General features: G+C 46.4%; 1 protein-coding gene across 1 annotated transcript in view; it reads left to right on the top strand.

Moving 5' to 3' along the window:
• Positions 1–12,603, top strand: part of SAMM50 (SAMM50 sorting and assembly machinery component) — a 34,800-nt gene that overhangs the window by 1,325 nt on the left and 20,872 nt on the right. The window contains exons 2-7 of the mRNA XM_025881706.2: positions 3,282–3,392; positions 5,738–5,839; positions 8,407–8,494; positions 10,435–10,541; positions 11,217–11,347; positions 11,585–11,672. Of these exons, the coding sequence (XP_025737491.1) occupies positions 3,282–3,392; positions 5,738–5,839; positions 8,407–8,494; positions 10,435–10,541; positions 11,217–11,347; positions 11,585–11,672 (627 nt within the window). The remainder of the gene's footprint in view (positions 1–3,281; positions 3,393–5,737; positions 5,840–8,406; positions 8,495–10,434; positions 10,542–11,216; positions 11,348–11,584; positions 11,673–12,603) is intronic.

The raw sequence follows: 12,603 nt of genomic DNA, 5'->3' as shown, positions 1-12,603 counted from the left end.
GTAGGAGCTGGATCTTACTTGGTTTGCATCCCATGTAGCATCTTCAACAGAGTAGGCATTCATTCCGTTATTTCTGTAACATTTCCCATTGGTCTACTAGGTGCCCAGTATGGCTTCTTAGGGTTACAGAAAAAAAACAACCAAAAAAGCCTTTGTTTTTATTGAACTCTTTTGGTGCTAAAATCGCTGCTTTGATTAATATGTTGGCAAAGAATATTCTTTAATTTGAACTTTCAGCCCACTAGCCAGTGTTACTTGAATGCTTTGGTCAGGATTCACAGTAAGAAAACATTTTATATTTGCCATCTAGTACCCTCATGCATATGTGAAGCAAAAATTTTGTGAAACAGTATTTACCATGAATATCTGTTATGTTTTCTTATATTTTCTATTTGATTTTAGTCTGTATCACTTTAAAGGTGCTGTTCATAACTCATTAAATTGATTGCATGTTCTATCCCTTCAGTTAGCGCTGCCTTGCACGGTACCTGGATCATGGCGTTCAAGAAAACTTGCTGGGGGCGCCTGGGTGGCTCAGTCGGTGAAGTATCTGCCTTCAGCTTAGGTCATGATCCAGGGTCTTGGAATGGAGCCCTAGTCAGGCTCCCTGCTCAGCGGGGGAGTCTGCTACTCCCTCTCCCTCTTCTGCCCTTCCCACCTTGTGCGCAAGTACACTCTCAAATCTCGAGTCTCAAATAAGTAAATAAATAAAATCTTTCTTTTTTTAAAAGAAAACTTGCCGACTGGTAGGCTGAGCTGATGAAAGGATAGAGCTAGATCCAAATATTTATTTTAATTCATTTCACCAAATACTTACCCGTACCTGCTCTTCCAGACACTGGAATATAAATTTATGAGGGTGAGGATCCTGTATGAGCTTGCCACATGATAGGTTCTTGATATTTGGTGAATGAATGAATCTCTATTAGTAAGGCCGTTATTTTAGGACATCAAACTTTGATGGAACTGTGAAATCATAAAGACGTCATCTCTTAAAGTTTGAATTTCTTTTTTTTTTTTTAAGATTTTATTTATTTATTTACAGAGAGAGACACAGCGAGAGAGGAAACACAAGCAGGGGGAGTGGGAGAGGGAGAAGCAGGCTTCCCACGGAGCAGGGAGTCCGACGTGAGGCTCCATCCCAGGACCCTGGGATCATGACCTGAGCCGAAGGCGGACGCCCAACTGACTGAGCCACCCAGGCGCCCTAAAGTTTGAATTTCTGATTAAAGTATACAAGTGGGCATGACAGATCCTTAGTGAGCCTTATTTCATGCTTTGATATTTTAGGAACTGTAATGGAATCTTTTTAGTACCGTGGAATATAAACCTTGTGCCCGGACAAAGCATATTTGCTAAGCACTCAGGTCAAATAGAATGAATATGTGCTTATGTTACTAACCATAGTATATACCCTGCATACCGACTTAGCACAAATTTAATATACTTTTTTACACTATGTAAACTTAAATGCAGGAAGCATATTCCTGAAATGGTGCAGGTTAAAAGTTACTTTTTTTAAAAATTTGTTAATATTTTGAGAGATTAATGATTCTTTTTTTATAATATTACACCACAAAAATGAAAAGATGATACAAAACAAATGATAAATTCTTTGCCCAGCATTATCTTCCCTATTTATTTATGTAAATATTCTGCTTTAACCACTGTGAAGCAAGGACCTGGTCTGTCTTGCTCACTGCTGCATCCCCAACTGTTAGCCCAGTGCTCGGCATGCAGTAGTATGAATTTCCAGTGTCAAGAGGTGTCCCAGCACAGGAGGGACTGATTCTGCCTGAGGAAGCCAGGGATGGCTCTCAGAGATGACATTTAAGGCAGATCATTTTAGGGAGGAAGTTGTACTGTGCGGAGAGAATGAGGTGTGCACCAACGTGCATGTGAGGGTCAGGGGAATGGTGCAGGTTGAACTTGGAGTCGTAGGTGTGGGCCTTAGGGTGGGGTTCCTCGTGTGTCCTGCTCAGGAATCTAGTTGGATTCTATACCTCTAGGCACTCTCGAGGGCCATCACAGTCTTTTAGAGCAGGAGTGGGAAAGAGGACACGTCAGGTCATTACCTTTCCAGACAACCAGTGACATTATGGAGGAAATACTGATGAGTCTGTCGAGTGTATCTGGGGAAAGGGGAGAAGATCCCAGAGTCTCCATTGCTGCACATACTGCAGATGTCAAACACGTCTGTGCACTTCGAAAGCACTTATTTGCAGAGCACTGGTGGAGTAAGGAAGCAACCAGATATTGGTTAGGGCAGTTTTCCCCAAACTTGCATATTTGTACAATTGCCTGGTCCCACACTAGGCCTTCTGAATCCATTTCCAGGAGCGTCTGGGAATCCCTGTATTTAAGCAAGCATGTATGTAACGTATAATATCATACATGTGTTATTATAAATTCTATTATGTTAACACATTCTCCCTGGAAGTACTGTACCAGCCACAGCCTCTGGAATCCTTATTCAGAAATTGCTTTAATGCTTTTGAGATGAGAGGTCAGTTCAGACTGTAGAAAGTGACTGTCTCCTGGCACATTTTATGAATAGTCTCAGTTTCTTTTAATGTGTGAATGAGGCTTTCAGGGTACAGAGAAATAGGTTTTAGTAATTTGATTTGTCATTATAGTTATCCTAGAACATATCCAATTTTGTTTTAAAAAATTAGAATACTTTCTAAAACGAAAAAGCAATTTTTTTCTTTTCTTTGGTTTTTTTTTTTTTTATTTGAGAGAGAGAGAGAGAGCGGGGGGAGGGGCAGAGGGAGAGGGAGAGAGAATCTCAAGCAGACACCCCGCTGAGAGCAGAACCCAACACCGGCCTCGATATCATGACCTGAGCCGAAATCAAGAGTTGGATGCTTAATCAGCTGAGCCACCCAGGTGCCCCTTTTGATAAATGTCTTTGTGGCACCTTATTTTTTAACTATTTTTTTTTCTTCAAGTGGGCCCTAAGTTGTATAGGCCCAGATAGCCATAGTCCCAGAGACCTCAGTTAATGATACCATCATCATAGGTTCATGCCTGCCCCTTTCAGTTATTTTTCATCTTTATTTTATTTATTAGTAATACACTGGACACCAGGGAGGGAGCTCACAACCAATCCAGGACTTGTATATCAACAGTACTTACATCCGTCCTTTGCTTCCCAGCCTCCAGTCCACAGAGGGAAACACGGTACTGAGCTTGGGAGCACCATCTAAAGACAAAATGCAAAGATTTTTGTTTTTTTATGTAAGTTTATTATTTATCTGTGTTTTCTCCCTCCCTTTTAGAGTTTGGAGCCTCTTCCAGCTAATGGACCTGATTTCGGAGCGTTAGGAGAAGAGGCTGAGTTTGTTGAGGTTGAACCTGAAGCCAAACAGGAGATTCTTGAAAACAAAGATGTGAGTTTCTGCTGAAGGGCTTGATGCAGTTCCTGCCGGAGACATTTGCTTCCCCAGACCCCCAGGGAGACAGAAGGATTAACCTGTCTCATTGCCTTCATTTAAGAAGATCTGGTAGCCAACTACGTTTTAGAAAGGCTGGCGACTTTTAGAAAAGTAGTTTCTGGTTTTAGAGAAATCCGTTTATTTATGTGTGAAGCTTAATCAAACGTATTTTTGTATTTGAGTTATAAGAAAAAAACAAAGTATTTCAAGGACAAACTCAAATTATAATTAAGTTTATACTGTGTCCAGAAAAAAGAGTGATACTTTTCCTAAGCTTTGTTGCCTTTGAAATTTAAATCCAGCTGAAAGAAGTGTAAGCACATTTTCAGTGGTTGTGTAATTAAGAACTTCTGCAGTGTTCTGATTACTTTCAGATTTGCGTTTCCCTAATACTCCTTATTATCCCTGCTTTATTTTCTCTGTTACTCATTACCATCTACTGTACTATATATGTTGCCTGTTTCTACCCTCGTTAGAAGGTAAGCTCCACTGAGTCAGGAATTTATGTCTTATTCACTGCTATATCTTCAGTGTTTAGAATAATACCTGGCTGTTAGGTGATTGGTGCATTGTTATTGAATGAATTAATTAAATAAGCTTTTACAGACAATAAGGTAAGAGGCTCTGAGCCAGCATTTATCATGTTTACTGAAATATGCACAAGCTCTCTAGCAAGATGCACAGTTATTAAATTGGGGGTCACAGCATCAGCCAGGGGCCAGTGCTCTGGGAGCACACTGGGAAGGCTATATGGGGGACCTCTGTGGCCTGCTTGGGTTTAGGACTGTCATGGTCCTTGGTCATCCAGCTACAGAGACCTTGTAAGTCTCAGTCACAGGAAGTACAGGCAAAGGATAGGTTCAGGTAACCAGTTTTTTCAAAAGCCAGGAAAATAAATGAAGTCTGGAATTAAGAAGTATGGATCATTAAACTTGAAAAAAAAAACACCTTAGTTTAATTTTCAGACATTTGTCTTTAGCCTTGATGCCTACTCTCTTGTCCAGTATCATACTTAATAAATCGTATCCCTGCAAAAGAATGAAACTGGACCACTTTCTTACACCATACACAAAAAATAAACTCAAAATGGATTAAGGACCTAAATGTGAGACCTGAAGCCATTAAAATCCTAGAATAGAGCACAGGCAGTGATTTCTCTGGCATCAGCCATAACAAATTTTTTCTAGATAGGTCCCCTGAAGCAAGAGAAATAAAAGTAAAAATAAGCTACTGGGACTGCATCAAAATAAAAAGCTTCTGCATAGCGGAGGAAACAGTCAACAAACGTAAAAGCAGCCTGCTGAATGGGAGAAGTTATTTGCAAATGACATATCCATTAAAGGGTTAGTATCCAAAATACGTAAAGAACTTACACGACTCAACACCAAGAAAACAAATAATCCAATTAGAAAATGGGCAGAAGACATGAATAGACACTAATCCAAAGAAGACCTACAGATGGCCGGTGGACACATGAAAAGATGCTCCACATCACTCATCAGGGACATGCAAATCCAAACCACAATGAGATATCACTTCACACCTGTCGCAGTGACTAAAATCAACAACACGGGAAACAACAGGTGTTGGCGAGGATTCGGAGAAAGGGGAGCCCTCGTGCACTGTTGGTGGGAGTGCAAACTGGTGAAGCCACTGTGGAAAAAATTAGAAATACCCTGTCATCCAATAATTCCACTGCTGGCATTTCCCCAAAGAATATGAAAACTCTAATTTGAAATGATTGCACCCCGATGTTTGTTGCAGCATTATCTACAATAGCCCAACTACGGAAGCAGCCCAAGTGTCCATAGACTGATGAATGGATAAAGATGTGGTATAGATATATAATGGAGTGTTACTCAGTCATAAAAAAGAACGAAACCTTGCCATTTGCAATGACGTGGATGGAGCTGAGAGTATGATGCTGAGTGAAATAGTCAGAGAAAGACAAATACCATATGATTTCACTCATGTAGAATTTAAGAAATAAAACAAACGGACAAAGAAAAAAAAAGACAAACCAAGAAACAGATTCTTAACTACAGAGAACAAACTGGCGGTCACCAGAGGGGAGGCCGGTGGGGGGTAGAGGAAACAGGTGATGGGGATGAAGAGTACCTTATCCTGTTGAGCACGGTGTAATGTATAGAATTGTCGGATCACTAAATTGTACACCTGAAACTAATGGAACACCGTATGTCATCTACACTGGAATTAAACAAAAAACAAAAAAAGACCATTTAAAACCTAAAAATAAAATAAAATAATAATAATAATCCATGTCCCTTCGTCACATTTAGGTGGTTGTTCAACATGTTCATTTTGATGGACTTGGAAGAACTAAAGATGATATCATCATATGTGAAATTGGAGATGTTTTTAAGGCGAAAAACCTTATTGAGGCAAGTAGTCTCCCTGCTTGGCATAGTTTCCATTCCCTTCTGAAGAACCTACAAATCTCCTGTCTCAAAGCCCCGAGCTCCCGCCCCAGCCTCTCCACTGATAACCTTGCCTCCTACCCTGAAGGGAGCCTCAGTGCCCCCAAGCCGAGCCCCCTACCCCGGTTCCCTGGGTGCCTCCCACAAACCTAACCTGTGTTTGCTTCTGCCCTTCCCTCCAGCCTCTCTTCCCGCAGAGGCTGGTGCCTACGTGTGTTCTTTGTAAGCACCAGCACTGTGATAGGAGTGGACCACGTTGCCTGCTGACTCCCTCCCTGCTCCCCACTTAGCGCTCTAGCATGCTCTAGTGGGGCGGGTGCTCTGCCATTACCCGCTCCTGCTGTCTCCTCGGGGCCCTTGCTCCATTTATCCACCATCTCCATCCTCTCCTTGGTCAGTGCCTTCCGTCCTTCTGCCCTTGGAGCCACGTTGGAGGCAGAGTCCCCACCAGCCTCCTGGAGGCCAGGTTCAGGCAGCCCCTGTCAATACCCACGTTCCTTGATCTTTAGACAGTGTTTGTCCATTCTTACTTTAAAGAAAATTGCTATTTTTTTTTTAAGATTTTAGTTACTTATTTGACAGAGACACAGCAAGAGAGGGAACACAAGCAGGGGGAGTGGGAGAGGGAGAAGCAGGCTTCCCGCGGAGCAGGGAGCCCAATGTAGGGCTCGATCCCAGGACCCTGGGATCATGACCTGAGCTGAAGGCAGACGCTTAACGACTGAGCCACCCAGGCGCCCCGAAAATTGCTATTTTTTTTTTAAAAAGATTAATGTATAAGCACAATCTTAAAGAAGCATCAAACCATCTGGTGGCACAGAGGATACTGAACTGAAAGGTAGGCATTTCCCTCCCCTGCCAGCCCCGGTCTCGCTCCCCAGCCGTCACCGGGCTGGGGCTCCTGTACGGCGTGTGTTGTGCACATGTAGACACAATAACCCCATTCCCCACATTTTCCTGCACCTTTCATTTTTGATACTATATGGAGATCTGTTCACATTAACACCTTTAAAATTCTTGCCCACCTGTCAGGTGAAATACCCTGTGTCCTTGTTTTCATTGGAGCTTTTTCCCAGTGAATGAGACTGAGCACCTCTCCCAGGTTTACCGGCCATTCACGTATTTTGTGAATTACCTGTTGGTGTCTCCCATTTCCCATTGGATTGCTAGGTTTTGTTAATTTACAAGGGCTCCTGGCATAGGACAGAAGTGATCTCTGTCTCTGACACGAATACATTTCTCTTGTTCTGTTGTCTTTTGAGATTGTTTTTATCTTCCCTCTTTCTCAGCATTTTCTCTCCCCCTGATTCCCACGGACCCCACACCCTCCTGGGCTGCTTGCCCCTCTCCTCACGTTCACTTTAGGCCGCACTGTCAGCGTCTTTCCCTGTGACCGTCCTTACGTGTTGCTTTTCCATGAGGGTTGTCAGCTGGGGGCTCTCAAGCACACCCCTGGTCTCACTACAGCCTGTGTGGTAGGGCCCCCCCGCTTCTACTTCTTGCCAGGCCTCTGTGTTGAGCCTTCGCCTCGAATATGCACCTGCCTGCTAAGCATTTCCTCCTGGAATCGCCACAGACGTCTCCAACCCCGTGTGGCTAGAGACGGAACTCATTGTCCCTTTCCCCCCAGCCCTGCTGGCCCTTCCTTCTTTGTCCCTGACTTCTCAGTGGTTTCTCTAATGGTACCAGAAGCGCTTAGCCCAGAGCGGAAAGTTGGTATAGCCTCTCTCTCCTGCACTCCATCCAGTCAGTGACCGTCCTTGGGCTCCGCGTGTGACGTGTGTGTAGTCTGTCCTCCCCCAACACTGTGACCCATGCTCAACAGCTGCCCTCCCGGTCCCCAGGGCTGCTGTGAACAGCTCCTCTTGCCTCCCTCCGCCCCTTTTTCTTTCTCCATGTTCATCCACACAATCAGTTTTGTCTCTCCTGAGGAAATTCTACCCTGTCTGTCCCCTGCTGGAAGCTCCAAAGTCAGTCCCCTTTTACCTGCAGGACAGGCTCTAAACTGTGCGTATTATGAGTCCTGCCCTGCTCTGCTCCCCGAGAGCCTTCCATGCCCTGCCCGTCTACTTCTGCCAGGCCCTCCAGCAGGAAAGCACTGCTGGCCTCAGAAGACACTGCTGTCAACATTGAAGAAAGAAAAAATAGCAGAACAGTGGTTAGAAAAGGCGAGCGACACGAAAAGTCACACAACATGGTATCGCTTGCACCAAACACAACCACCGTAACAACGGATCGTCATCCCTACGAGGAGTCCTGCCGGGCGGGGTGCATTTTGACTAGTTTTTGTTTGTTTCTGTGAAAGGGATCGTGTCAATGCACCTGCTTTCTGTCCTCATTCGGGGTTTTCACTTCTGAACGGGGCTTTATTGTTGCTCCCTGAGTGCTTGTCCATCCCCTTCACGTGTCCAGTCTCCGTGGGGCTCCCTTCTCAGTGACTCAGCACCAGTGCTAAACCCCTCAGTGTGGTCACACGGCCACCAGCTGCGTTTCTGTCCTAGAGGAAGACCTCTTTTTGTCTTCTCTCATAGGTGATGCGGAAATCTCATGAAGCCCGAGAAAAATTGCTTCGCCTAGGAATATTTAGACAAGTGGATGTTCTGATTGATACGTGTCAAGGTACCTGCTGTGGCGTAGTATTGCTCATTATCCCTCCCATCCATCGTGCAGGATCACAAAAGCTGAATGTGTGGCCAGACATAGATAGCATCTGGAGGGTTATCAAGCAAAAAGGTCTTGGTAGTTCACGGTCCCAGGGGCATAATTGGAATTTTTTTTTCTTTTTTTTTTTTTATGTTAGGCTGAGGGAGGGCAGGTGAACTTTGAAGATACTGTCATCTGAACCGGTGGATGGTGCAGGCGTTCTAAGGAGGATCCCAAGGGAGGTCAGCCAGGCTTCATTCAGGATAGCCCAGCCCAACCGGTGTCCAAATGGGCTCTTGGCAGACAGGCTCCATCTAAATGTGTGCTTTCAGCAGGAGGGCACCAGGCCTCAGATTTCACTTTCAGTTTTTGCTCATTTGCTTGTTCGCTGCTTGACATCGCACAAGTCTGCCAGCTTAGTCAACATGTACCCTTTGATTGATGAGCACCTGCGGCAGGCAGGCCCTGTCCTGGGTACCAGGGAGAGGCCAGCAGCCAGCAAGGCATAGTCTCCTTCCGAAGGAGCTTCCGGGCCAGCAGAGCAGGGTCAGGGGCCATGAGAGGGCACACCCAGCCCTTCCTGCCCCCTCAGAGTAGTGACACAGCTGTACCCAGGCGAAGCTCTGTGGTAAGCACGTGTGTGCAGGATCCCGCTGAATCCTCGCCACACCCGGGGAAGTGACTGTTGTTATTTTAGAAAAGATGTTTCCCAGCTTAGAAAACCAAGGCTTAGAGAGGTTTAACTTGCCCCAGGTCAGACAAGTGAGTGACAGAAGTGGCCCATCCACTACTCTGGGGTGCTTTTCTTGGGGGCACGTCTGGTTGGCAGCATTTCACCTTAGCGCTCTCTTACCTGCCGTCGACATGACATGCGGGTGGTCTGCGGGGGCACTTCTGTGGGGTGCTCCGTTCTGGCGGCGGTTAGCATTCCCTGGGAACTTGTGAGAAAGAATGGTTAGGGAAGTAAAGCCCTACATGATTCTGTGGTGGGGGTGCCCGCCGTCATCCGTCTGTCAGACCCTGTAGAATGTACAGCAGCAAGGATGAACCGTGCACATCATGCTGTGGTTCCTACTGAAGTCTCGCTGTGGGTTTGTGACTCGTGACAAACGTTACCACACTAGTGAAAGATGATCGTGTGTGGGGGGAGGCTCTATGGGAACTCTCTATACTTTGTGCTCGATTTTTCTATAAACCTAAAGCCGCTCTAAACAGTAAAGCCTATTAATTAAATTTAAAAAACAATGGTGCCAAGGCTCTGGCCTGGGCTGAGTCTAGGTATCGAGGAGCCAGCATTGAGGCAGCTCAACTGCCCCGCCAGGGTTGTAGGGTCAGCCCTGCCTTCCTGTGAGAGACCCCCAGTCCTTTGCAGAGCTCAGCCTTGCCCCCCAGCACCCGGGGGCCTGTGGTGGGTGCCAGGGCAGCTGCCGCGGACTCGGGCCCTCATCATCCCACAGCCACCGCACCCATGGCTCACAGAAAGACAGGGACCGTCACCTCTTAACTTGTATTGAGTTTGTTGCTTCTCTTTTGGGGTTACTAGAGTCCCTCTTGTCACAAGAATTCTGTTTTAATGGCATTTGAATTGCTGCCTCAAGTATCCTCAAGGACTCCCTAGTAGGAGAAGAAATGCCCTTAGCAGATAGCATGCACTTAAGCAAATATCGCTGCTCGCAGTTCCCTCCTTGTAGCGTCTGACTTGTTTGATATCTTCTACCACAGGAACTAGATGCAGGTTTTTAGGTGCAAAGGTATATTGTGATTTTGTGGTGGAATGTTCTTGAGCTTTAAAATAGAGGGTGTGTTTGTCAAATGAAATGAACCTTCAAATGGCTTTTTGTCTTTTTTAGCAGTGGGCCTAAAATAAAACTGCATGTTCGAGCTGTCTTACTGTTCAATATTTTTTGTGTACATAGGTGATGATGCGCTTCCAAATGGGTTAGACGTTACCTTTGAAGTAACTGAATTAAGGAGACTAACGGGCAGTTATAACACCATGGTTGGGAACAACGAAGGCAGTATGGTACGATATACTTCCTACTAGCAGAACTTTCAATAATGAGCTTTTAAATGTGACTGTTCTCAAAACTGATGGTGCTTTCAAGACCCTGTCACACACCTTCATCTCTGTAGGCTAGCTGATGGTGTCTCACTGATGTTCCTAGAACTGATTATAGTATGTTTTACTTTTTCATTTAATTTAAATTCCAGTGGACACACAGTGTTAGCTGAGTGTCAGGTGTACAGGAGAGCGATTCACCACTTGCACACGTCACCCAGTGCTCATTACGACGAGTACCCTCCTCAGCCCCCTCCCCTGTTTCACCCCATCTTGACTGCAGTATGTTTTAGATTGTTTGAAAACAATAGTAACATCAGTGGTTAATTAGGAGTGATTTGGAGAATGTTTGCATTAGGTTTCTTGTTCAAATTCCCCTGAATTCCCAGTCTGTACAGTTGATTTCCCTGGCTTTGCAGTCAGCAAGTGAGCCTGCCCCTTACCATCAGACAGAAGCGGGGGTCATATCCACTCAGCAAGGGTACATTTTTAAAGAGTAAAAGCGGTTACAGAGGAAAGGCCAGATCTGTAGTCTGCGGTTTTGTCCTGGGTTTATGAGGCTCCCTTTGCCAGCAGAGTCTTTCTTAACGGTTACCCTTCCTTCCTTGTAAACCACCGCTGATTTTCTCTTCCTCCTAGGTGCTTGGCCTCAAACTCCCTAATCTTCTAGGCCGTGCAGAAAAGGTGACTTTTCAGTTTTCCTATGGAACCAAAGAGACTTCGTACGGCCTGTCCTTCTTCAAACCACGGCCCGGAAACTTCGAGAGAAAGTAGGAAGCCAAACAGACCATTGAGTACAGTGGCCTGGTTATAAGTTAAAGTAGATGCATTGGTGGTGAACAGACACTTGGCTGAAGCAGCTCGCCCTTGTGTGGCCTGTCACAAGGGGCTTTAGCTTTGCTCCTGGCAGTGAGCCCCACAAGTGTATTTTTAGATCTATTGATTTAAATGTGTACAAGTTATCATCACTGTTTCTGCGTCTAAAGCTCTGTCCCATTGTCTCCTAGCTTCTCTGTAAACTTATATAAAGTTACTGGCCAGTTCCCTTGGAGCTCACTTCGGGAGACAGACAGAGGAGTGTCTGCCGAGTACAGCGTGAGTAGCCTCTCGTCCTTCCCTCTGCGCACTTGAGTGAGAACAAGGCCTATTTTGCTGATCGCTAGAGTCAGCAAGAGGGGGCGGACCAGGCCTGTCTGCGGTCTTGCGCTTGGAGTGCGGGCCTCATGACCGGGGTCACCCTCTGCCCTTCACCCTGCTGTGGGTTGCTTCCTGGCTGGTGCCTTCCTGTGATGCCATGTGTTTGTCCTTCCTCATGTGTGCTGAGGTCCATAGCTCTGGCAGCCAGCAAGGTCACTGTGGGTTACTGAAAGCTTTCCTCATTGGTGGGCACTTACACGTACTTCTAGCAGGATCTGACGTAATGCAGCAGATGGAATTCCTGCCATTTGACCACCTTTTGGCTTTACAATGACCCTGCCCTCTCTCCCTTCCTTTCTACACTGTGCAGGCTCCCCTCCTGTTCCGGGCTCGGTTCATGAGGGAAGACTGGACACCCAACGTGAGCGTGGTCTGTAGGCTAGCGGCATGGCCTCACCTGGGAGCTGGTTAGAAATGCAAATTCCTGGGCCCCGCCTGCCCGCTGAACCAGCGCCTCGGGGAGGACGGCCGGCACGTTCTCTCCATCCGTGCCCTGGCAGCTCTGGTCCGGGACCTGTGCTGGAACCCTGTGGTTGGTGCCTTGAGGCACTGGAGACGCTGGCTGCTTGTACTCCTCAGCCTCGCGGGCAGACCAGGGGCATGAAGCCCCCAGCACGGAGGGGGGCTGGTGGCCCCTGGCTCGGGATGCGACATGAGCGCTTGCAATTCCATGTTCAGTTCTCCATGTGGCCCTCTCTCCTTGTCTGCCGGGAGTAGCCCTCGGATGCCTTCCTGCCTTGGGTGGGGTGGGGGCGCCCAGCTGGCGCTGCCCTCCCAGCCCCTGTCCAGCAGCAGCTCTCCAGAGGCCACCAGAAGTGAGCCCTGGTGT

Source organism: Callorhinus ursinus, unplaced genomic scaffold (assembly GCF_003265705.2).
Source record: "Callorhinus ursinus isolate GAN/ISIS: 27379988/994484 unplaced genomic scaffold, GSC_fseal_2.0 scaffold48, whole genome shotgun sequence".
Taxonomy (NCBI): Eukaryota; Metazoa; Chordata; class Mammalia; order Carnivora; family Otariidae; genus Callorhinus; species Callorhinus ursinus.
This window is presented reverse-complemented; position numbering and strand designations above follow the sequence as displayed.